Below are 21981 nucleotides of genomic sequence, written 5' to 3'. Positions count from 1 at the left end.
GTGCCCCCAAAATATTTCCACTGACGGATCTCCTTTTTGTCATGATGCTTAGGATAGGCCACATGAACAAAAGCAGTACTTTTTAATTTTTCATTTATGTAAGATCTTTAAGCCTTAACTGGTTGAATGTAGTTCATTGTAGCTAGCAAAGGTGTAGAGAAAATTAATCAAATTAACATCAACACATTTGTTAAGTAAACTCATTTTTACTGGGCAAAATAAATATATCAAACCAGTCTTTTAAATTGCCTATCATTACAAAAAAATATAAATATAAATAAAAATAAAATTTTTGTATTGTCTAGCTATTCAAAAATTTAATAAATTAAATTTTTATGGGTAATGCAATTTTTTGAGATTGTGTGAAAATCGAAGACAAATTAATCATGACTATAAATTTGGCTTCGCGCGCGCCAACCAGTATCAAAATGGCCAAGATAACATTTTGGCCACATTGTCGGCCTATCTCATAAGGCCGAAATGGGTGCAAAAGATAAGGGGAGCCAAAAAAAGATTAAAGTTAGCTCTGGGAACAGTTAAATTACGATCTCGGTAAATGGTTGTAATTTAACGCAAGTGTGTTTGCTTTCATCCGAAAGGGTTAATAAACTGGAAAGTTTTTGGTAAATGGAGTCCAATTTACACAGAGATGATAAAATTATCCTAGGTAAAACCTTCATGAAAGGTATTTGATGATATATTTAATTTAGTTAGGGCATACTTGTTGTGTATGAGCTAAATGCCCAAGATACAAAATTATATAAAAACAAAATATATATTTAAAGCAGAACTGCTATTAAAAAACTGGTAATATAAAGATAAACATATTATTATTTATAGCTAGCCACTCCTTTATAAATATGTCGTCTATGTCCGTTCTAAAAATTGTAGGGCAACTTGCTTGGCGACTTGCCATGGAGCAACAACAACCGAATCAGTACAGCATTTCGCACTCTTTCTCTCCCTGCTGGGGAATTCTTTCAGCTCTCTCTTTCTGTGGGTCAGATTGGCTGATGCAACACTTGCCACACGTTGCAGCAGCTGTGTGGGCCTGGCCCAGCTGATTGCTGGCCTGTTGCCAGAGTCAGAGGAAATCTCTTGGCAACATGCTGGGGAAATCTTGGGATGTCGCTAAACATTTTTCATCGAATGTTCGAGCAAGTTTTCCTCACCAGTGTAGGCCAAAAAGGGGTGGATTGAACCATTGCCACTATGGGGCCAACGACCACTTTTGTTGGCCAAAATTAATAACTCGGTCAACTTTAAAGATAAAACTTTACCAATCGTTTTGGTATACTCAGGCATATATACCAAAAATAATAGGATCGGACAACTTTATTGTTTTTCAAGATAATCGCATAAGTTGTTATTTTCTTATTATATACTTTACAAATACACATATGTACATATGTGATAGCTTGACTGTTTTCTATATCTGCTTGTGACTAGAATTCAAAATGCAAAACAAAATGTTCTCCGTTCCACAAAAGTGTAATGTAAATGCGAAATCGGAATAAGCAAATTGTTTTAGACAACTCACTTTAACACATAAGTATAAAGACAACACGATAGATTTCAACACTTTAAACACACAAACACTTAACACACCACCATTCATCGAATTCATATCACAGAATTTTTAGGAACACTTATAAACTGTTTTTTTAAACACTTCAAAACTTCAAACTGATTTAACAGATGTTATCTTAACAGAAGCGCACTCTATCGGAATTCCTGAAACGTAACATTGCAGATTGGTCTTCTGTTAATGTTATCCTAAATGGGTTTTGACCAACGAATGTGGTCGTTGGCCCCATAGTGCAAAGCTACCCTCCAGCTAAAATTAGCCGGCAAATTATTCACTTTCGGGGGTTGTCCACTTACATAACATTCTGACACGCTTTTGTCGCTGGAAGAAATTACGCTTTTAGCCACTTTGTGATACATAAAACGAACCTACACCCTATACAAACATATATTTGCTTGTGGATGTATAATTTTGCTCATATATAGTAGCATCGCAATTTGGGATTGGCGTAGGAGCACTGACGTGGTTCCAACGGGCCATGTTTTTATCTTGTCTGGTGGCAAGATAAAATCAGAAACCACAACGTGTTGATCAACTAATGGCCAGAGTCAGCCAGAAGTCTTGATAATGAATAAACTGAACTTAATTTAAATGGATTGTCCTGTCAGTCATGAAATAATATCAATAATATACGACAAAGTGTAATCCACGATATTTATATATAAACGAACACCGGAAAGACTGTGTTTTCTATAATTGATATAAAATAAATATTTGCTTCGCCTAAACAAATTGAAAACTAATGTGAATTTGGTGACAGGCTATCGAAATAGACGATTGTTATATTTTGACAAATTCGACTTATTCATATTGTTGCAAAATTAACAATAGAAAAATGAAAGGACAAAAATGTTAACTTCGTTTTTCTTTTTACTTTTTCAAAAATCTTAATGATAATAAAGCTCTAATGGGAAAGATTTGAAAAATTGTAAGAAAAATCTTATGAAAATCGACATAAATTCTTTGATCAAAACATACGCATATATCTAGATATTAAAGTTTATTAAGATTTAAAAAATACATACATTTAAAAATATTACATTCTTGTACATAAACTTTTGTTCGCCGTTTAAATGTTATTTTTATCAAAGTAAATTTCATTCAAATTTTGTTTAATTCCACGATAAAAATGGAAAAATTTAAAGAAATACAAACAAAAATCCTCCACAGATTTCGGTTTGAATTTATATATACACCTTTTGCCATTCCATTGATTTTGCATTTAAAGGTAGGAGGTTACTTTGGTTTTCCTTATCGTGAGAGTACTGTAGTCAAACCGCTCTGAAAGAAAGTCGGGCAAAGTGAATGTACCTACATAGACGCGCTCCCGCTGAGCTCTTGTTGTCAGCAAGAGATTAAACGTGAACTGGGAATCGAATTGAATGGAACTTAAACTGAGACGGAGAAATGAGAGACTTTGTAGTTATTTAAAAAGAATTGGACTCTCTTGCTCTGGACTTCAGTGCGGTGACGACGTTCAGTGAATTATCTTGTTCCGCAGGGCCTTTTAAATTTTATTTTGCTTTAAGCCTGGATTTATTTGTCATGCTGGTGCTCCGCTGGATAATTCCGCTATTAGTGATTGGCGGATGCTCCGCTAGCCCCCATAATGTGCTTCTACTCCTGGCTGATGACGCCGGCTTCGAATCGGGCGCCTATCTGAACAAATTCTGCCAGACTCCCAATCTGGATGCATTGGCCAAGCGCGGATTGCTGTTTAACAACGCCTTTACTTCGGTGAGCAGTTGCAGTCCCAGTCGCGCGCAATTGCTCACCGGTCAGGCCAGTCACTCCAGTGGAATGTACGGACTCCACCAGGGCGTTCACAACTTCAATGTCCTGCCGGAGACGGGTTCTCTTCCCAATCTCCTGCGTGATCAAAGTGGCGGGGGGATCTATAGCGGGATCATTGGCAAGAAACATGTTGGACCTGGTTTCAATTTCCAGTTCGATTACGAGCAAACGGAGGAGCACCATTCAATCAACCAGATAGGCAGGAACATCACCCGGATGAAGGAGTATGCCAGGCAGTTCCTAAAACGAGCCAAGGACGAGAAGAAGCCCTTCTTCCTGCTGGTCGGCTTCCATGATCCCCATCGTTGTGGTCATATTACCCCGCAGTTTGGTGAGTTCTGTGAGCGGTGGGGCAGCGGTGAGGAGGGAATGGGCAGCATTCCCGACTGGAAACCGATCTACTACGATTGGCGCAATCTGGAGGTGCCCGCTTGGTTGCCCGATACGGATGTAGTGCGTCAGGAACTGGCTGCTCAGTATATGACCATCTCCAGGTTGGACCAGGGAGTTGGTGTGATTCTCAAGGAACTAGAAGAAGCTGGTCTGGCTGACCAAACCCTCGTGATCTACACCTCAGATAATGGCCCACCTTTTCCCGGAGGTAGAACTAATCTTTATGAGCATGGCATTCGGTCGCCCTTGATCATAAGCTCTCCCAAGAAGGAGGATCGCCATCGTGAAACCTCGGCAGCCATGGTCAGTCTTTTGGATATATACCCAAGTGTACTGGAGGCTCTTCAGATTCCTAAGCCAAATGACACCAAGATCGTTGGTAAATCCATACTCCCTGTACTGAAAGCAGAACCTTCGATAAAAGAAAGCGATTCGGTGTTTGGCAGCCACAGTTACCATGAGGTGACCATGGCCTATCCCATGAGGATGGTGCGGAATAGGCGCTATAAGCTAATCCATAACATCAACTACTGGGCGGACTTCCCCATCGACCAGGACTTCTATACCTCCCCCACCTTCCAGCAAATACTGAATGCCACAATTAACAAGCAAAGCCTGCCCTGGTATCGATCTTTATTGCAATACTACCAGAGGCCCGAATGGGAGCTGTACGACATTAAGGTGGATCCCTTGGAGCGATTTAATTTGGCAGAGAAGCCCAAGTACAATGCCACCCTCAAACAACTCCGACAACAGCTGTTCGACTGGCAGGTGGCCACCAAGGATCCCTGGAGATGTGCCCCGCACGCAGTCCTGCAGGAACAGGGCATCTTTAAGGATCAGCCTGCCTGTCTAACTTTGGGCCACGAGGCACTGCAGAGGCCCAAGCGCAAGATGCTCGGCCAGTACGATGAGTATGTGGTCCTTTCCTAGGTCTGACTAAGTATTCGTCAGATAGGGTTTGTTGTCTTATCGCACCTTGAATAAAAACACTCCAAGTGCTGATAACTCAACCCATTTGTTGTTTTTCACTTCACAAGCTGTTACAGTTCTGATCACAAATTTAGAGATCATACAATTTCAAATATGCAGAATAAAGAGTTTGTATTTTTTAAACAGTCAAGGTCTTGAAATTAAAATGAATTAATAAAAATTGATATTTCAACATTTCCAAAGTATTTCTCCATATTCATTGTTTGGAACATCAGACACCAAAAAATCTTGTAATGTTGATTGCAAAATTTAACCGAAAATTTCAAGTAACCATCTAAGGATTATATTTTGCCATGCGGAAGTATTTTTAGAGTTCCAAAAAATATAACTATATTTATTGAGGTAAATAAAGCTTAAAATACTTAAGATTCAATAAAAATACTGTTTTTGTCACTTAAATCGATTAAACAATTCAACCAAAAACACACTTATATGCAGCTATTAATAAAACATTTGATTGCTAATAGAAAAACGAGCAATTTTATCGAAAAGCATCGGAGCAAAAAAATCAAAGCATATGTAAACACTTGTTCTATTTCCAGACCAATCAGTTCTTTGAAATAATTTCCAAGTTTACTTTAAAATCTTAGTCGTTAGCAAAAACTAAACAATAATGTGAAATCCAGACCTTGATTTTCGTCTCATAAGCCCTCACAAACATAGTTCATAGAAATGGTAAAGAATGAAAACGAATTCCCCAGCCAGCTTCAATGGTTGCATCAGTCCAGACTGACAAGCACTCGTGTCCTGGCAGCATGACCTCACCCACTCGGTGGGTGGCAGGATGGGTCCAGGGGGTGGATGTGGATGCTGCGTCACGTTTCAATGTCATGCCCATTGGGGAGTCGATGATGGAGGGGAGGATGCTGTTGCCTTGGGGTTGGCGCACAGTTTTCCGCTCGTGTGTCTGTGTGGAAAATCGAAATTTTCAATGCTTCTCTGGTTTATTGGGGGCGCCGCCTCCGAATCCCCGACCTCAGTAGCTTCCGAGTCATAGTTACACAACAGGCAGCACGTTTTAAGGTCAGCTGGCAAATATCAAAGAGTAAACGTAAACGCTGGTCTTTTCTCATTTATGACTTTGAACGAAAGACACATTAAAAATTAAATTTTATTAATTTTGGTTTGCATAAATTAGGTTCTTCAGTTTTAGCGTAATTATTATATGTATATGGTTTATAATGTATATTATTTAGGTTACCGCCCACACAAATGCATAATTACAATATTTATTGTTTACACTTCTGCTCTCGTCAATGGGTCAAAATATGTGTGCTTGGAAAGATAGTCGCAGGCGATTCTGAGGGTCCCCAGATGGGACCCTCTGGAAATGATCGCTCTGGATTTCTGTCCGTCCACGAGGCAAATGTTTCATCTTCGCTCTCAAATATAATTCTGTTAAATGGTTTTTCTGGCTATTCGCCTTTAACTAATTTATTATCAACACAAGTTGCATGGATTTCAATTCAATTTCGCTTTATACGTAAATATATCTTGTGTATATCTTGCTTAAACGTATATACATTCGTATATAGTGCATAGCTTGTTCCGTTATATGCCAACATGAGACTATTTTAATAATTTTATCGGTTTGTTGTTTGAATTTTCATTTTGTTTTGGATTCCTCTTTAAATATATAAATATTTGATCTAGAGTTGCGGTTAGTAAACGCGTTAGTAGGTTCGTAAGTGTTGCTATGCTTCGATTGCTTACGTTTAGAGTTATTATTATCAACATTTTTCTGGAAATCGTTTAACTAGTTTTATGCTGGTTGGTATTGTTTAGGAGGATTCTGTTACATTTACTTTTCCGCTAGTACTGTTTATCTGTTATCATCGTTTTTAATATTCATTATATTGTTTACGTTGCTGCTCAGTATAATTTATAATAAATACATAATAATAAATATACATGTAGATAATACGCTTAATAAATATATTTATACATATATTTGATTTCATTTAATATATATATAGTTGTTATGTATATAATTAACAAAAAAACAACACACATAAAAAGGAGCAAAAAGTAGGATACAAATTTCGCTTGTTTAATCCCTTGAAGAAATTGAATTATTCTTTACATTGAACAACGAACATCAAGAACGGTATTCCGTATGCCTTTTAGAATAGAGTGTGGGGAGTATTGTTTTTGCACAAATATACGTAGGTAGAGTAGGTATAGGTATTTCGGGTATATAATAAATATATGTGGGCGTATGATGTGGATACGTAGCATTAGCCTATAAGGGGACCTTGCATAGAGAGCGCATTGGCATAGGTAGTTTTAAATTACAACGATGAGACCGGATAAAAGTCGTAGGCAGGAGGAAAGAACAACTTAGGAAGTAAGACAAAAAAGACGCGCTCCTATGGGTGAACGAGAGTACGGGTAATTTAGTTATTTAGCTAGAGTGTTTGCTTTGCCGCCGGCTAACAGTTCTAATACGTGATCTATTGTGTGGAGTTAGCACTAAGAGTTCGCATTGCAACGAACAACATCGCTGACGTTTGAGAATCAAAAGTGAAAACGCAAGGAAGTCGCATTGCGCGCGTAACATCTTGTAAATTTAGTTAGTTAATACGTACATTAATTTAACTCGTAATTAATTTGTTAATTATTGTGTTGCCAACTGGTAAAATTTTCGCACATAAAATTTAGTTAGCTTGCTTATGGCCATCATGAATTTAGCCTGCTCTGTGCTGCTAGCTAAGCCGTATCGTAATATCCGTAATCGTAGTAACCCGCTCTTCTAATTCAACTATATATATATTTGCATGTATGTGCTGCTGCTGCTGCTGCGGCTACTTCTGCTGCCCACTCTTGCGCCTCTGGTGGCGAAACCAACATTAAGGTTATTGTTCTCCAATCCGCGATCTACGTACGTCTTCAGCCAGTTTGATAGGATGGGTTAGATTGATAGGATGGGAGGGGAATTCGGGAGCAGGTTCTGAATCAGCTTAGTTGCCGTTGGGCAGGGGCACCTGAACCTGGACGTAGGACTGCGGGAAGTAGCCAGTGCGGCCGTTCACCGCGCCCTCGTACCAGTTGTCGTCCACGCGATTTAACAGGGTAATGATGTCGTTCTCCTTGAACGCCAGCTCGCCGGGATTCTCCGGCTCGAAGTCGTAGAGGGCCTGGCAGCAGGGCTGCTGCTGGCGCTGCGGCGTTACGGCCATCGACTTTGCGGGCGAACGCATCGGCGAGGGCAACGGCGAGGCGCTCGAACTAATGTGAGACGGCGTGCCATCTTCGTTGAGGCCGCCGCCACCGCCGTCCAAGTTCAGATCGAGCAGCGTCTTGGGCACGAACTCGTTGCGTGGCCGGCTCTCCGCCTCGGATCGCTTCTCTTGCAGCGTCTCCTGCAGGCCACGAAGGACGTCTGCGCACTGCGAATGAAAATCGTATAGTGCCTCGGCAAAGGTGACCAGCTGGGAGACGTGCTCCGTGTCGTTCTCGAGCAGATTGAACATGCCCACTTGGGCCAGCTGGAGCGATTCACCGAACTTGTCCTCGGCACCACGAATCTCATCGTCCTTGGCCTGCCGGCGACGCTTGCAGTCGAAGTCGAGACGCCGGCCCTGCAGCTTCTTGCGATGATGCATTACCTCCTTGAGGTCTTTGGTCTGCATATGGTGCAGTGGCTCCAAAAAGTTCTGCTTGATGTTGTCGTCCAGCGAATACTTGACGTCGGCCATCTGTTTCAGCGCTTCGCCGAATTCGACGAGCGCCTGCGCGAACGCGCTGTTGTCCTCGCCGAGCTTCTTCCCATAAGTCAGCATGCATTCCGCGAGCAGGCCCTCTGGTTGCGGATACGTATTGGACTTGGCCTGTCCGGACAGCTTCGAGATGCCCTTGACCGCTGCCATTTTGGCCCGCGCCGTGGGATTCGGTTGCAGGAACTCCTTGGTCTTCATCTGCAGCTCCTCCACCAGCTCCACGGTGACGTCCGTCTTGCGCTCCATCTCCATGAAGTCCATGTCCAGTTTGGTGCCCTCCGCACCGCCCATCTTCTCCGTCATGTACTGGTTGGCCTTGTTGATCTGCTTTTTGAGTCCGGCGAAAGCCATGGCTGCTGCTGTCTTCTGGTTTTTCCTCGGGCTCAATCAATGTCAAATGTTCAATGGACTGGGGGGTTCGACGCAGTTGCTGTGAACGGGTTGGTTGGGTTAGTCGAGACTCGATTTTGTCTTGTGATTTCAATGTCAATATCAATATCAAATCATCAATGGGCTCTGGATGAGCGTTTCTATTTTTAAACGTTTACGTTTGGAAGACTTACGCGGCGCCTGCACTTTTCTTTTCCTCGCGGGGGGTGGTGACTTTTCTCGCTTTGCTTTCGGAGGCTGTGGCGCAAATGCCAATGCTAATCGGAACCGAAATTCAGAGCTATCGCGTTCGAGTTCTACTTTTCCGCTGGCACTTTCACTCGCTTCGCTTGCTCTGCACGTTCTGCCCTCTTTTGGTCAGCTCTGCTCGTAATCTTCGATTTTTTCCAGAACCTTGGGCTGCGTAATGTTTGAAGGACCGTGAGTCGTTACTACTACTACTCGTCGCGCGCAGGGGGCGGGGGCTCTTGGGTCGCGTTTTCCTCTCGGCTGCCAAAAATCAATATCTTGGCTGTGTACAACAATTTGCAACGGCACAGAAGAAACTCGCAAGCAGTGTGACCGCCTGTGAAGCAGATTAATCTGAGTATCCGATATACTTTTACCAAAAATACCGAAAACATACCCCTGAAATGACCGAATTTGCACCATCTCTAGGGGCATGTTAAAGATATAATGTACTTATTTTGATTTAAATTTTCAAAAAATCTATTTATTTCCGGGCAGCTTATTTTTACTGTTAGGTCTATATTTTAGTATTTTATATTTGAAATAGGTGGTTTCTTCCCAAGCGAGGTCGCGCGGTCTTTATTACTTGTACTAATGTAACATGTCATAAATTGATCTACTCACGTGACGTTTTACTTTAAATGAACTGTGGAACACTAACTGTTCCTTGTTATTTAAGTTTCTCTTACTATTGAAAACACGTTGATCCGAGCTATTTTATTATAAATAGTTCTAGTTATTTATTAATAAATACATTTTGGAAATACTAATTTATTTGAAAATTGGCGGTTTTATAACAGCCAGTTTTCTAGAATTAACATTAACATTAGAAATGTTAATCTGATGTTATTGAATTTCGGTATAATGTTATGGCAGTTATGCTAACAGCTGTTAGACTGCCTTTACATCTTCGCTCCAAATGCTTTAACATATCATTATTCAAATTTAAGTAGACTAATCTATTTGCCACTTTTTGTAATGATTTAAAAATGTTAAGAAATCAAATTTTCCCACCAAATTATGTTACTGTTAGTGCTGAAGGATTAGATAGAGCTAGAAATGGTCGGAAAAATAATAAGATAAGAGGCTGATGACTCAGAATGGAATATAAAGTAAAATAAAGTAATTTTGTGCAAAAATATGCCACAGCCCTCCCGCAATACAATCAGTTTTATCTTGCCGAAGTGTGCTTAAGATTTGCAAGCGGAAAGGTGTAGTTAATTCTCTTGGCATTGTAAAAACTGGTGACGTCACCGCATGAAGTAGCAACTTTCAAACATTCCTGCACAGTGTTCTTTTCTTATCTATGCAGATAACCCCCGAAAGGGGACTTAACGCCGGCAAATGCCGAACAAACAAAGAACATGTAAATCAGTTCAATCGCAGTAGTTAGATATAGTTAAGATATAAAAAGATAAGATCGTCTCCGTGTGTTTTTAATGGCGTATAAAAGCCCCGCACCACAAAAGATTTAGCAATTAGTCTCGACGAAACCACAACGACTGAGAACCAACCGAACTCAGAAGAAGATGAAATTCGCAATTGTTCTACTAGCGGCCAGCATCGCCTGCATCAGCGCCCAGGTGAGAAGCTACAGCTACCCGGATAAGTGGATTGTAATGCAACAGGATATGTATAATTTTCTCTTTGAAAGGCTCCTGGAGTTCCTGGTGGCAATCCCCTAGCCGGAAATCCCTTTGCGGCAGCCAATCCCTATGCGGCTGCCTTTAATCCCTTCCTGAATGGAGTATTCGGTGGTGCCGGCACTGGAGCTGCCGCTGGAGTTGCTGCTCCGGTCGTCCCATCCGCTCCCTTTGGAGGCGCCTCGATCTCCTCCTTCTTCCAGTCGATAGTCCTGCAACGCGAGGCGGAACGTCTGCTGGCCCAGCCCGATTTTCCCACTGATCTGGCCGAGCGTGTCCAGGATGTGGTGGCCACCTCGCAGGAGTCGATCAGTGGCTGCAACAACGCCACCCTTCCCTGGCTGCAGATCCGCTGTGTGAAGCCGCTGCTGACCAACGCCAAGAACCAGCTCAAGGTCATCGATGACGAGTGGCAGGCGCGTCTGGCCGCCACCCCAGCAGCAGCTCGTGCCTAGGAACTGCGACCAGGTCCTGTATCCCAGCTGCCCCACTTAATATCCAATATTCCTTAGCTAGCAATCGACCAACATAGATGCAATAAAATTTAAATAAGCTTAATGCAGGAATTCCTTTTGCTTCTTTGTGGGGCCAGTGGGTGGGGCGGGGGTGGTGGCTGGGAGTCCTGACCTAGGACATGCTTTGATGTGGCCGGTCGAGCTTTGCATTCCGCCGTTTTATTAAATTTCCCATCGGGAATTACAAATTTTGGCGTTGCCTTCTCGGGCGCAAATACTTGGCTGCTCACGTCACCAGTGAAAATCCCAGTTCTGCCCGTTTGACCTCGACTAAAAGGATAAACAGTGCTGTCATTATAGCTCAACATCAGGAATCTAAAATTTTTAATTGAATAGGTTACATTTCAAGGTGGAGGAAAGGCAGATTATTATTTGGTTTTCCATAAATTAAGGAAATTGTAAAGTAATTTATTTAATATTATTGAACAAAAAAAGTTAGCAAAATAATCTCAATTAGAGAGGCGGTCTATTGATCTAGTCGTAGAAAATAACTATGTGCTGTTAAAGTGATTAAATTGAAATGCAATTTCCAAAATATGCTAAGACCGTGGACAACCCATAAATAAAATTGTTAAATTAAATTCAATAAATGAATAAATAAAGCTTAAGCTCAAGCTTAAAAAGGTATACAAAATTATCAAAATAGAATTTTACACTTAGAATTTTATGTTTGTTTTTACTTTTAAAATTTACAAAATTGTTTTTCATAACTGTTTATTTATATAGATTTAAATTGGATAAATCGGCACCACTGTGGCGAACACTTGAGTCGGGCTGGGCCATGGCTGGAACTTGACGCATTCTGGCCAAATATTTGAACTGCGTTCCTCCGTTTTAGCTGTTATGCTTTGTGCCCCATAACCACCCCCTTTTTGGAGGGGTTATGACAGCCCTTTTATGCATCTATCAATTGGCGCTGCCAAATTGTTTCCAGTGCATGATTTGGTTCTCAATTGGTCCTCCGTTGACATTCGGGAGTTCAGCTCGCTTGAGTTGCGTTCAGATGCAGCGGAAATGTTGATTTATGTGCCAGTGTAGGTCCAATTATCCAATGTCCTCACTCAAATTGCCGGCCGGCAGTCCTTCCCTTCCCATACGATTCGATTTGATATTGCATTTGCAATTGAATTCGAATTCGGATTCCAAGCCAGGACCTGTGGTTATTAAATGGCTTGGCTTAACGAGCCAAAGACTGGCCACAAATGACCAACTGGCCGGGCTGCCGGATGATGGATAAGCCCGGATGGCTGAGCTTGAATTCAAATTCAAATATGTGATTAAATGTAAATTTCAAACATACACACAACACCCTCCGGGGAAAAGGGGACCTCAAAGTTTGAGCCACTTAATTGAAATATTTTAAGATTGAAACTTGAGTTGGCCGTTGTCATTACAACAACAGCAACGAGAGCAGCCGCTGCCGCAACTTGTAAAAGTTTTGGCCACCCCTCCAAACTAAGCCCCAACCGAAATGCTCTGTGTTTTGGTAATGCAAAAGTTGTGGCATTTGAAATTCACGGAGCAGCAAAAAATGGTAATGCCCGGGCACAGAATGAAATCCAGCCGCATTCGGGCAGCCTAACTAAGTGTATATGTGTATGCCGAAATCGGTTAGGAAAAAAGCAAAGTGCGACACACACGCTCCCTCCGAAAGTGCATGTATGTAAATTTGTTTTGGGTTTGCGGCTTTTGTTTTGATGCAAAAGTTGTGTGCCCCCAAAGTAGGCAACAAAATTTCTGCGGCTTTGGCCTGTGTCAGAGTTCGTTAGTTCGGGGTGGAAAAATCAGTAAAAAAATAAATCTCTTCAACCAAAGTCCAAATCGAATAATGAATCATCCACGAATCGGTTGTTGTTTACCGGCTATTTGTTTTTGGCACTAGCTACTGTTAGTTGATCCCCGAGTGCCACTTCCGCTGGCCGCTGATAAAGCTATCTAATTATCCCAAGAAATATAACCAACATAAAGCATAATGAGGTTGAGGTTATCGTGTTTTATTGCACCTAGAGATAGAGAGATAATGGAGACTGTAAACTCTATTAAAGCGCAAACAAAAGATAAGCGTAGATGTCTCCAGATTTTCAAAAAGTGTGCTTCAGTCGCTCATTGAAGGTTTACCGAAAATGTCGAGTACAACGCTGATCACATTCCTTCTCTTGGCTGTTTTGGTATGATTATATTTAGCTACATCAATACTTGTTCTTGAGGTATTAAAGTACCCAAAATCTCCTTAACAGACCGGCCAATCGCTTGCACAAAATGTGGCCGTAGATCAGTCACTCGAATGGGCCAGTCAATTGTTCAAAACCGCTCAGGTAATCACCCAAACAAAGTTACCCTCCACTGCAGATGCCCAAGCTGATGGCAAGGAACAACTGGAGACGTTGGAACTGGCTTTGTCCCACTGCCAAACTGAGCTGAGAACCACTCAAAATGTCGACCTGCACAAAACTTGTGTAAATGCCGTCTTTAATGGCTTCTATACGGCATTGGATCGTTTGGCTGGCGAGCATTGGGCCATCTTTGGAGCCACCTCAGGAGCTTCGCGTATCGGCCTATTCTGGTGATCTGAATAATACCAAAAGTGCAAAGAGAAATTTAGAGTCAATGAAATCTCATTTTAACTTTCTTCTAGTGTTACAAATTCAGCTGTAATGTGTTTCCAAATGTTTTATTTGAAAAAAATATGTTTAAATTAATCAAATATTTAAAGAAAAAAGTGTTTTTCTTTAGCAATACATTGGTGGATTGAAATCTTATTGTCCTCTACATTTGAATATTATTGTATTGGATATTGGTAATTTTAATAAATAATAAAAGTTTTAATGGTTTTTCAGAGTTTTAAGAAAATTTGAAATTTAAATGTTGATCAACAAATTGTCCTATGATGCGAGTTTTTTAAATAAACTGTCTTAAATTCGTTTTCTGGTAAAAACCATTTATTTTTCATTTATTTACACACATAGTGTACCATGAGTTGGCTGTCAAAATCTTTTGGATTAATTTTACTTACATTTTTGCTTACGATATGGGCATCAAGTCCGCGATGGGAGAAAATGGCCTCCGACGTGGCCAAGAAGATGAATGTGACCGATGAGACGAGGATCGATGAAGCTTGGAAGGCTGCCATTTCCGTGGATACGCAACTGCACGACTACTTTTACCGAAAGTTGGCCTTTGGAAAGAAATCCAGTGCCCGTGGCGTTTTGGACAGTGCACAAGCCGACATGATATCCTGCATTGAACACTTCTATAATGGCGAAAAGGAGGAGCGGTTTAAGGACTGCGTCCGCCATGTACTCGATCTGCACTTGGTCAGACTGAAGGCCTTTAGTGATAAATCTTCCGATGGGCGAGGTTCTAGCGGAGCAAGCAGACTTCAAGTCTGGCAGTGGTGATTATGGAGCACTGTAGCCCGATCGCTGGCAGTCGTCAAGTCTGCTTTCTTTGTGCCTTCTGCCCTCTGTTGTACTTTAATTAGACAGTCAACTCGAGACAGAACAGTGCAGTTCCCCATTTCATTCTGGGCGGATGGTATCTGGGGTTGGGTTGCTTTGGGATGCCAGTCTAGTGCTCATTAGTCAAATGTGTGGTGGGGCGGAGGACGGAGGTCGGGGATGGCTGGAGGGCTCCTGTTTCGTAATTATAATCATTAGACGCGAGACAGCAGCATCGCAAAGCAAATAGCGACATTAGCTGCGGGGAAATGTGTGTCAATGAAGATGAATCTGCCCGAGATGCCAGAGTTGGGCCCTGAAACCCGTGTCCTGGGACTGGCATTGTGGATTTTGTGACATTGGAGGGCCCTCCTTGGCAAGCTTGAAACGAGGCAAATTCCAATGCAGGGAAACTAGAAAGAATGCAAGAAATAGCTAGCGAGCTGCATGCAAATTTCCCTTCAGATTTTCAATCATTTGCTCTGCTTTAATTGCATTCTCAAAGGCTGCTGTTTAAAGCTTCGGCACTATTTTTTGCTGAAGGATGGTAACAAAACTTTTATATCCCATACCTACATATATTCCAAGAATATAAAACTAAGATTCAAATTTGTTGTAAAAACAATCACATCAGAATATAAATAGAAATATAAACCCATTGCACGTTTTTCTTTTATTTTACCTTGATGTCAAAGGTCCAAGTCTAATTGTCAACTACAATTTTTGTTATGCTTAAGTTTATTTGTTTTTTTTTTTTACATTTTTGTATCACTTTATGATGTTGCATATCACTTTTTTTTATACATTTTTGTGCCTCTTGTAGGCAATTGCTGTAGTATTTCGGTCGGCCTAAGCCTTTGAATCTGCCTCAGATGTGGTTTCCGTATCGGAAGCAGGTGCATCCGGTTTGGGCTCATCCGTGTTGCCAAACACGCACATAGGACACTGCAGAATAAAGCGGAAATAGTCAAGGAATATAAATACGACTTAAATGGCTTTTAATGCCCTACCTTCTCCTTGAGCACCAAGCGGTATTTGGGATGACTTGGGGGTGTACAAAAATTTAAATTAGACTTAAACTTTATTAAGATAACAAAAACCAACAAAAAATTCAAATACTTTGGTGCATATATTTTTGTATTTGTATTTTTGTGACTTACTCACCTAATGCCATACACAATCGGGTTGTAGACGGCGCTCGTCTTGGCGAATGCCGCTCCCCAAATGGTCGTCAGGGGTGTCAATCCCTCGATCTTGAAGAGCCCGAAATAGCAGATGACGAGGTACGGGGTCCAGGCCATGAACCACAGCGAGATGGTGGTGAGGGCCACCTTGGCCAGCTTTCCTTCGGCACTCTTGTCGCAATCCTCCGAACTGCGCAGCGACTTGACATTCATCTTCTTGGCCTGTTCCCGCATCGCTTTTTCATGGGCGGCCACGGCGGCGATGATGAACCAATACGAGTAGCAGATCATGAACAGAGGCGTGTAATACACGAACAGGGAGTAGGTGATCAGGTATGATCTCGGATTCCACAGGCGCGTCATATAGTCGATGCTGCAGGCAGTCAAATTGCCCTCGGGCACATAGCTACTCCAGCCAATCAACGGCATCACGGTCCAGAATACAGCCATCATCCAGATAAACAGTATCTTCATTATGGACGTCTTGATGGTCATGGGCGTGCCGTTAATTCCCTTCACGATCACATTGTACCGATCGAAGGCGATCATGCACATGGACCAGATGGACACGCACCCGAAGAGCGATCCGCATCCCGCGTAGATGTCGCACCACAGTGGTCCCAGCACCCAGGTTTCGTAGTAGAAGTTGATGATCATCACCGGCGACTGGGAGGCCATCATGCAGAAGTCGGAGAAGGCCAGGTTGAGCACCAGTAAATTTGCCGGCGTGCGCAGCGACTTTGTTCCACCGAAGATGTAGACCACCACTCCGTTGCCGCAGCACGAGATGATTAGGATGACCAGGGTGAACACGCCCAGGATCTTGCTCATCATGGGGTCCATGGGGGCGAAGCGGCTCCAGTAGGGGTTCACCAGGTGCGCCATGTCGGGCAGCACCTGTCAGTTAAGCAAAAATGTATGATAAATGAAAACAATCTGTGGATTATTCTGGTTTTTCTCACAAGATCAAGAAGAACATTGTAAAATGATATTTATATACTTTCAAACGTACGTACGCGTACCACCGACTTATTTTTAAAAATATTTATTTTCCCAAGTTCTTCAATTATTTATTGGTAAAGACAATAGTGAGACAGACAAAAATGTTTCAAATTAGTGACGGTAGAAATTAATAAGAATCGTATTTGTAAAAGGCAGAAAATATGAGTCAAAAACTTCAATTAAATATTTTACAATTTTCCAGAATGGACAATATCACCAAATTTGAACAGCTTATTCATATGTAAATCATTTGAGTAACATTAAATAGGTTAAATTACAGAAATATCAACCTATTGTCAAAATGGATTACAATCACTGACTAAAAATAATTTAAAATCACTGGGGCACTTTTTTAGTACTACTTTGCTAAGCCTTTCAATGTAAATATAAAAAAAAGAAACAAAGAACTTATTATTTTTCCAGACTTCTGGCTACCAAACTCAATAAATTTTCATCAGCCATCTGATAGGGGAATCTCTCCCCTTTACTCACATTGTCCAGCACGGAACCATTGCCGCTCGACTGGGCCTGAAACCTGGGCCCAGAAAGGGCCAAGGCGAATGGCGTCTCCGGCAAATGACTGCGCTCCATGCTCAGCTACCCGCAACCCCTTCGACTACACGAATGCTCATCGAACTAGATCTGAGCCAAGGTGCCGAATTTCCAGCCCTTTATAGCTGCTTCCTAAGCCAATTAGCCGCCCATCAGAAAGGTGGAAAAGCTAATGGACGGCGGACAGGTGCCAGATAACAGTCAGTTTAATGTTTCCACCAATTCACTTTAAGATTCATACGGTACATAGTCTAAGGGCATGGTCGGAAGGCTTTTCAAATTGCCTCCGTTTGAGTACTATTAAAAAAAAAATTTAAAGCGCCGCAAGAAATTTTTGTCCGCATTTCCGGCACAATTTTCGCTGAGTTCCCTGGGAGCAGGAGGGCATCGCCGGGGGAAGAAGCGAGTTTTCCAAGGCCTTTGAGTAGGATGGATCGGTTGACGACGACTGAGATCTCACCTCCGGTGGCAGAATGTACAGACCACTGCCATTGCTTGATTCTGGCATCGGATCCACCGAGTCGAGCTCCTGAGTCGCCTTCTCCTTGTTGGCGTAGTATAGATCTTCATCCTCAGAACTAGGCAGTTCGTACTTGACAATGTCCACCTTTTGGCTGAGGATGAGCTGCTTGCAGCACTCCTTGATCTGGTAGTAAGCACACCGGAAGTTCTTCAGCTTGTGTGTCTACATAAATAATGTTGGGATTTTTATGATATCATTAAGGGCTCAATGTTTTGGCAAACTCACCGGCGACAAGCTTTCTATAAAAGCTGGCAGTCCATTCTTACCAAAAGAACTCAAAAGAAGCACATGGCAGTCCTTGTTTGCTGGATTCCCACTACCCCAGAGCAGCAATTCTTTGAACACGGCCTCGTCCATGGCCACAACATAGTCAAAGTACCTAAAGTCATTCACAGTAAACTGTAGAAAATAAAATATAATAACTCTATAATTATATAATTATATAACAAAAACAAGAGAGAACGCTATAGTCGGGTGTCCCGACTATCAGATACCCGTTACTCAGGTAAAGGGAGTGCGAGGGAGATGGAGATAGAAACTTTGATCACGCATAACTTTTTAACGAATGGTCCGATTTGAAAAATTTCTTCTACATTTCGATAGGTATTGATAAACACAATAAAACTGCATTTTTACTTTTCCGAAATATTTAAATTTTTAAAATCGTATATAAGCGATTGTGGGCGTTAAAGGGGGCGTGGCACCAGTTTGAAAAAAACTTGCGCTGCGTAGGAACTCCTAGAATCTGCATGCAAAATGCCAATCTTCTAGCTTTTATAGTTTCCGAGATCTCAGCGTTCATACGGACAGACAGACAGACAGACAGACGGACAGACAGACGGACAGACGGACAGACGGACATGGCTATATCGACTCAGGAGGTGATCCTGATCAAGAATATATATACTTTATAGGGTCGGAAACGCTTCCTTGTAGCTGTTACATACTTTTGCACGAATACAATATACCCTCTTACTCTACGAGTAACGGGTATAAAAATCGGTCTTATTAAGTTTTAATTCTAATACAGAACGGTGTTCTGTCTTATTCCCACTTTGGTGGTAGAGTTCTTTTTAATCCATTAAATGGGCTTATGATATGGGCGTGGCAAACTTTTATAAGGCCAATCGATAGGTATTGACGAAATAAATACATATCAATTAAAATTTTCATAATAGCATCAAAACTGTGGCCACTGCTTGTGGCTTGTGGGCGTCAGAGGGGGCGTGGCACCATTTTGAAACAAACTTGCGCTGCGTAGGAACTCCTAAAATCTACATGCAAAATGCCAATCTTCTAGCTTTTATAGTTTCCGAGATCTCAGCGTTCATACGGACAGACAGACAGACAGACGGACAGACAGACGGACAGACGGACATGGCTATATCGACTCGGCTAGTGACCCTGATCAAGAATATATATACTTTATAGGGTCCTTCTAGCTGTTACATACTTTTGCACGAATACAATATACCCTTTTACTCTACGAGTAACGGGTATAATTACAGCTCACCTGACGACAAAAGTGATCGGATCGCAGTCCATGCTCGCGCAGAATTTGCAAACATTTTTTGTGGGGTCTCCGTCCGGTGTTCCAAGTCCTCAATCCAGCGCTGTCCACTTCCCAGTAGAGGCTCGTCTTGACCATCAGATTCTGCATGATCACCTCGGCCATTGGCGAGCTGCAAGAGTTGCCTGTAATTGCGAACATTCGACTAATAAATTCCCAACAAACGCCTTCAAATCACAGCTCACCCATGCACACAAACAGTATCTTCTTAAACGTCATTTCTCCTTTTCGTTATATCTTTCCTTTATCACTCCACTTTTACCTTTAATTTAAACCAATTTTTCACCTTCCTTTCCAGACATGTATTATTTTTAACTGAGCTTCACAATTGCTACATCTACATGTCGGGGCCAAAATGACCCGGCTTACTAGGTAGTTGACTTGTCGACTCGCTGGCCTGCTCCGTTTAACCCGAATTCAAGGTGCAGTAAATGACCACTTCCTAAGATTATGATCCCCACTAATGCACTTTTTAAAGCACTTGTAGCCCATCAGATTGACCTTTTTTTGCTAGAACAATGGCGCTTTTTCTGTACTTGTATGCCACGCCCACAATGCCATTATTCTGCGAAAGGGGGCGGTCGGCAGGATAGTGTCACGTGGCTGTCAGGTGGTGGCCACGTAGAGTCTTGTCGCGAGTTGCATTCGAAATTAGTCAACAGGTTCAGCGAACTTTCAGTTGGTAAGGGGAATTTGATGAGGCTAGCTCCAGTCCCTCCCTCATATTGTAAATGGCTAGAAGCCATGCACTGAAGACAAAAATAACTTTAAGGTTATATATTATAAATCCTTAGGCAAATCTCAATTTGTTTAGGTATTTTATATATGTAGAAAGGTTCAGTCTAATAATTTATTGCATAGTCAATAGATTTAAAATCATCCGTGTGTTTTTTTATTAAATATTTATTGATTAAAACAAGTTTTAAAAATAATTTGAGGTCTTTTGAATAGGACAAAATACATTATTTTTTATTCTAATCAAAGAAAAACGCCAACGTTCTTTAATTTTTCGCATTTAGCATTTCAAACCCAAATATAGTATGAATCACTTTAATACATCTTATTTCAATGTGTAAAACTGATGAGGGCAATCCTTCTTTATGCTGATGTCATGTCATGAAGGCACTCGCCGCACAATGCAGCTGGAATTGATTTTATTTCAGTCTCAATTAAACGAGTTTGGTCTGAACGGATTAATTTTGAACATTTCAGAGGGTCCAATACTACTATACCACATTTTTTATTTCGATTTGCCCCACGCTCGGGAAGGACGAGTGGAGCAAGTTGGCTTGTAACTTGGCCATTGGCAATATCCAATTGGAATTGCATTGAACGACTAAATTGAAAATGCAGCTGAAAAAGCATATTTCACTTATCACTTTTCACACAAAACACACAAGCAAAGGCCAAAACAAAGGGCGCTGGCCGGAGGGGGCAGGAAAAGCGGGACAAATGAAATTGTAAGCGCAGAAGTAAAACACAACAGCAACATGCAGCAGTTGCAGCAACAGCGGCAGCAGCAACAACAGCAGGAACAACAGCAACAAGTCAGTCAGTCACCGGGTGAGTGGGAAATAATATGTGCTCGCATGCAGGGGGTGGTGAAAAGCGGGTTAGATGCCGGACGGAAGTGTGGCTCTGGCACTGCATTGTTGTTTTAATTAAAAACAAACCCTCCGAGTTGCTGGCCCGACAAAAACAGAAGCAGGCAAAACGTAAAACCAAATTGAGCAACCTGAGAGGACCGAACGGAGGTGGGCGCTGGGCGGCAGTGAGAAAGTGTTGAATATTTAGAGCAAAGCTGCAAAAAGATGTGGGAAAATCCGAAAAAATGTGGCACGAAAATCGCTCACAGAAGGAAAGAAAACCCAACGGGGCAGACACACAGGCGGAAATGTGCGACTATCTGCTCATACATATGTAAGTGTTGCCGCTTATGTGCGCTGCTGCATTGGCTAATGGCAACCGTAATGCTGTGGAGTTCCCCAAATTAAAGGATGAGTCGGCCAAGAGCCGCACCTAATGGCAATTTAAATGAAGCAGCCGTGTTGAACAAAAAACAGCCCGAACAGCTGCAGAGCAAATAAAGCTAAGGCCTGACCTGGCTGGCAAATGCTTTTTGTTGACCACAAATGCAATTTACAGCACAACAATCAGCGGCGAACGCAAAATGCGGCTGCAGCCCCAGAAGAAACTAATAAAACACACAACTTTGTTGCCGGCCAGGAACTACATTACCTGACCGGTGGGAAGGTGCAACTGCAGCAGCAGCACTGGCAGCAACAAAAGGGGTAACAACGGCAGCAACAAATGCTGCTGCAACAGCAGCAACACAACACAAGAACATCAACAGCATCCTCATGGTTTTGGCCACAAAAGCACATACAATTAGACATAGAGCCAGTGGTCAAGAGGAGGTGTGGTAAGTGGGCCAAGAAGGGCGGAAAAGG

At 42.0% G+C, this 21981-nt stretch overlaps 7 protein-coding genes across 7 annotated transcripts; 4 read left to right on the top strand and 3 right to left on the bottom strand.

The window, feature by feature from the left end:
* The first annotated feature begins 3023 nt into the window (after window positions 1-3023).
* LOC108048772 (N-sulphoglucosamine sulphohydrolase) lies at window positions 3024-4788 on the top strand. Its single transcript, XM_017129640.2, has one exon. It carries the CDS (start codon window positions 3134-3136, stop codon window positions 4706-4708), a length of 1575 nt encoding a protein of 524 aa, XP_016985129.2. The 5' UTR covers window positions 3024-3133; the 3' UTR covers window positions 4709-4788.
* Window positions 4789-5832: 1044 nt separating this feature from the next.
* LOC108048773 (endophilin-A) lies at window positions 5833-9437 on the bottom strand. The gene is made up of 2 exons (XM_017129641.2): window positions 9051-9437; window positions 5833-8917 (listed from the first exon to the last, which is right to left on the bottom strand). The coding sequence occupies exon 2, from the start codon at window positions 8836-8838 to the stop codon at window positions 7729-7731; it is 1110 nt and encodes a 369-aa protein (XP_016985130.1). The 5' UTR covers window positions 8839-8917; window positions 9051-9437; the 3' UTR covers window positions 5833-7728.
* A 1122-nt stretch (window positions 9438-10559) lies between these two features.
* Window positions 10560-11314, top strand: LOC108048738. Its single transcript, XM_017129575.1, has 2 exons — window positions 10560-10688; window positions 10760-11314. Exons 1-2 carry the CDS (start codon window positions 10635-10637, stop codon window positions 11201-11203), a joined length of 498 nt encoding a protein of 165 aa, XP_016985064.1. The 5' UTR covers window positions 10560-10634; the 3' UTR covers window positions 11204-11314.
* Window positions 11315-13352: 2038 nt separating this feature from the next.
* Window positions 13353-14198, top strand: LOC108048740. Its single transcript, XM_017129577.2, has 2 exons — window positions 13353-13431; window positions 13501-14198. Exons 1-2 carry the CDS (start codon window positions 13387-13389, stop codon window positions 13828-13830), a joined length of 375 nt encoding a protein of 124 aa, XP_016985066.1. The 5' UTR covers window positions 13353-13386; the 3' UTR covers window positions 13831-14198.
* A 37-nt stretch (window positions 14199-14235) lies between these two features.
* Window positions 14236-14764, top strand: LOC108048744. The gene has a single exon (XM_017129580.2). The coding sequence runs from the start codon at window positions 14236-14238 to the stop codon at window positions 14659-14661; it is 426 nt and encodes a 141-aa protein (XP_016985069.2). The 3' UTR covers window positions 14662-14764.
* Window positions 14765-15354: 590 nt separating this feature from the next.
* On the bottom strand, window positions 15355-17510 carry LOC108048729 (opsin Rh2). Its single transcript, XM_017129564.2, has 4 exons — window positions 17379-17510; window positions 15865-16781; window positions 15711-15744; window positions 15355-15645 (listed from the first exon to the last, which is right to left on the bottom strand). The coding sequence occupies exons 1-4, from the start codon at window positions 17475-17477 to the stop codon at window positions 15550-15552; spliced, it is 1146 nt and encodes a 381-aa protein (XP_016985053.2). The 5' UTR covers window positions 17478-17510; the 3' UTR covers window positions 15355-15549.
* Window positions 17511-17626: 116 nt separating this feature from the next.
* Window positions 17627-19879, bottom strand: LOC108048764 (low molecular weight phosphotyrosine protein phosphatase 1). The gene is made up of 4 exons (XM_017129623.2): window positions 19717-19879; window positions 19475-19656; window positions 18187-18360; window positions 17627-18123 (listed from the first exon to the last, which is right to left on the bottom strand). Exons 1-4 carry the CDS (start codon window positions 19748-19750, stop codon window positions 17752-17754), a joined length of 762 nt encoding a protein of 253 aa, XP_016985112.1. The 5' UTR covers window positions 19751-19879; the 3' UTR covers window positions 17627-17751.
* Between the last annotated feature and the right edge of the window lie 2102 nt (window positions 19880-21981).

Source organism: Drosophila rhopaloa, unplaced genomic scaffold, assembly GCF_018152115.1.
Source record: "Drosophila rhopaloa isolate 14029-0021.01 unplaced genomic scaffold, ASM1815211v1 contig_155, whole genome shotgun sequence".
NCBI lineage: Eukaryota > Metazoa > Arthropoda > Insecta > Diptera > Drosophilidae > Drosophila > Drosophila rhopaloa.
The sequence above is the reverse complement of the archived record's forward strand: the minus strand, read 5'-3'. Positions and strand labels throughout refer to the sequence as shown.

Coding starts and splice junctions, on each gene's coding strand:
- LOC108048772 (XM_017129640.2), top strand. CDS start 3,134: ATGCTGGTGCTCCGCTGGATAATTCCGCTATTAGTGATTGGCGGATGC.
- LOC108048738 (XM_017129575.1), top strand. CDS start 10,635: ATGAAATTCGCAATTGTTCTACTAGCGGCCAGCATCGCCTGCATCAGC. Junction 10,689..10,759: donor TCGCCTGCATCAGCGCCCAG/GTGAGAAGCTAC, acceptor TCTCTTTGAAAG/GCTCCTGGAGTTCCTGGTGG.
- LOC108048729 (XM_017129564.2), bottom strand. CDS start 17,477: ATGGAGCGCAGTCATTTGCCGGAGACGCCATTCGCCTTGGCCCTTTCT. Junction 16,782..17,378: donor ATGGTTCCGTGCTGGACAAT/GTGAGTAAAGGG, acceptor CTTAACTGACAG/GTGCTGCCCGACATGGCGCA. Junction 15,646..15,710: donor GCTTGGTGCTCAAGGAGAAG/GTAGGGCATTAA, acceptor TTTATTCTGCAG/TGTCCTATGTGCGTGTTTGG.
- LOC108048740 (XM_017129577.2), top strand. CDS start 13,387: ATGTCGAGTACAACGCTGATCACATTCCTTCTCTTGGCTGTTTTG. Junction 13,432..13,500: donor TCCTTCTCTTGGCTGTTTTG/GTATGATTATAT, acceptor TCTCCTTAACAG/ACCGGCCAATCGCTTGCACA.
- LOC108048773 (XM_017129641.2), bottom strand. CDS start 8,838: ATGGCTTTCGCCGGACTCAAAAAGCAGATCAACAAGGCCAACCAGTAC.
- LOC108048764 (XM_017129623.2), bottom strand. CDS start 19,750: ATGACGTTTAAGAAGATACTGTTTGTGTGCATGG. Junction 19,657..19,716: donor GATACTGTTTGTGTGCATGG/GTGAGCTGTGAT, acceptor TCGCAATTACAG/GCAACTCTTGCAGCTCGCCA. Junction 18,361..19,474: donor CCGATCACTTTTGTCGTCAG/GTGAGCTGTAAT, acceptor TATTTTCTACAG/TTTACTGTGAATGACTTTAG.
- LOC108048744 (XM_017129580.2), top strand. CDS start 14,236: ATGAGTTGGCTGTCAAAATCTTTTGGATTAATTTTACTTACATTTTTG.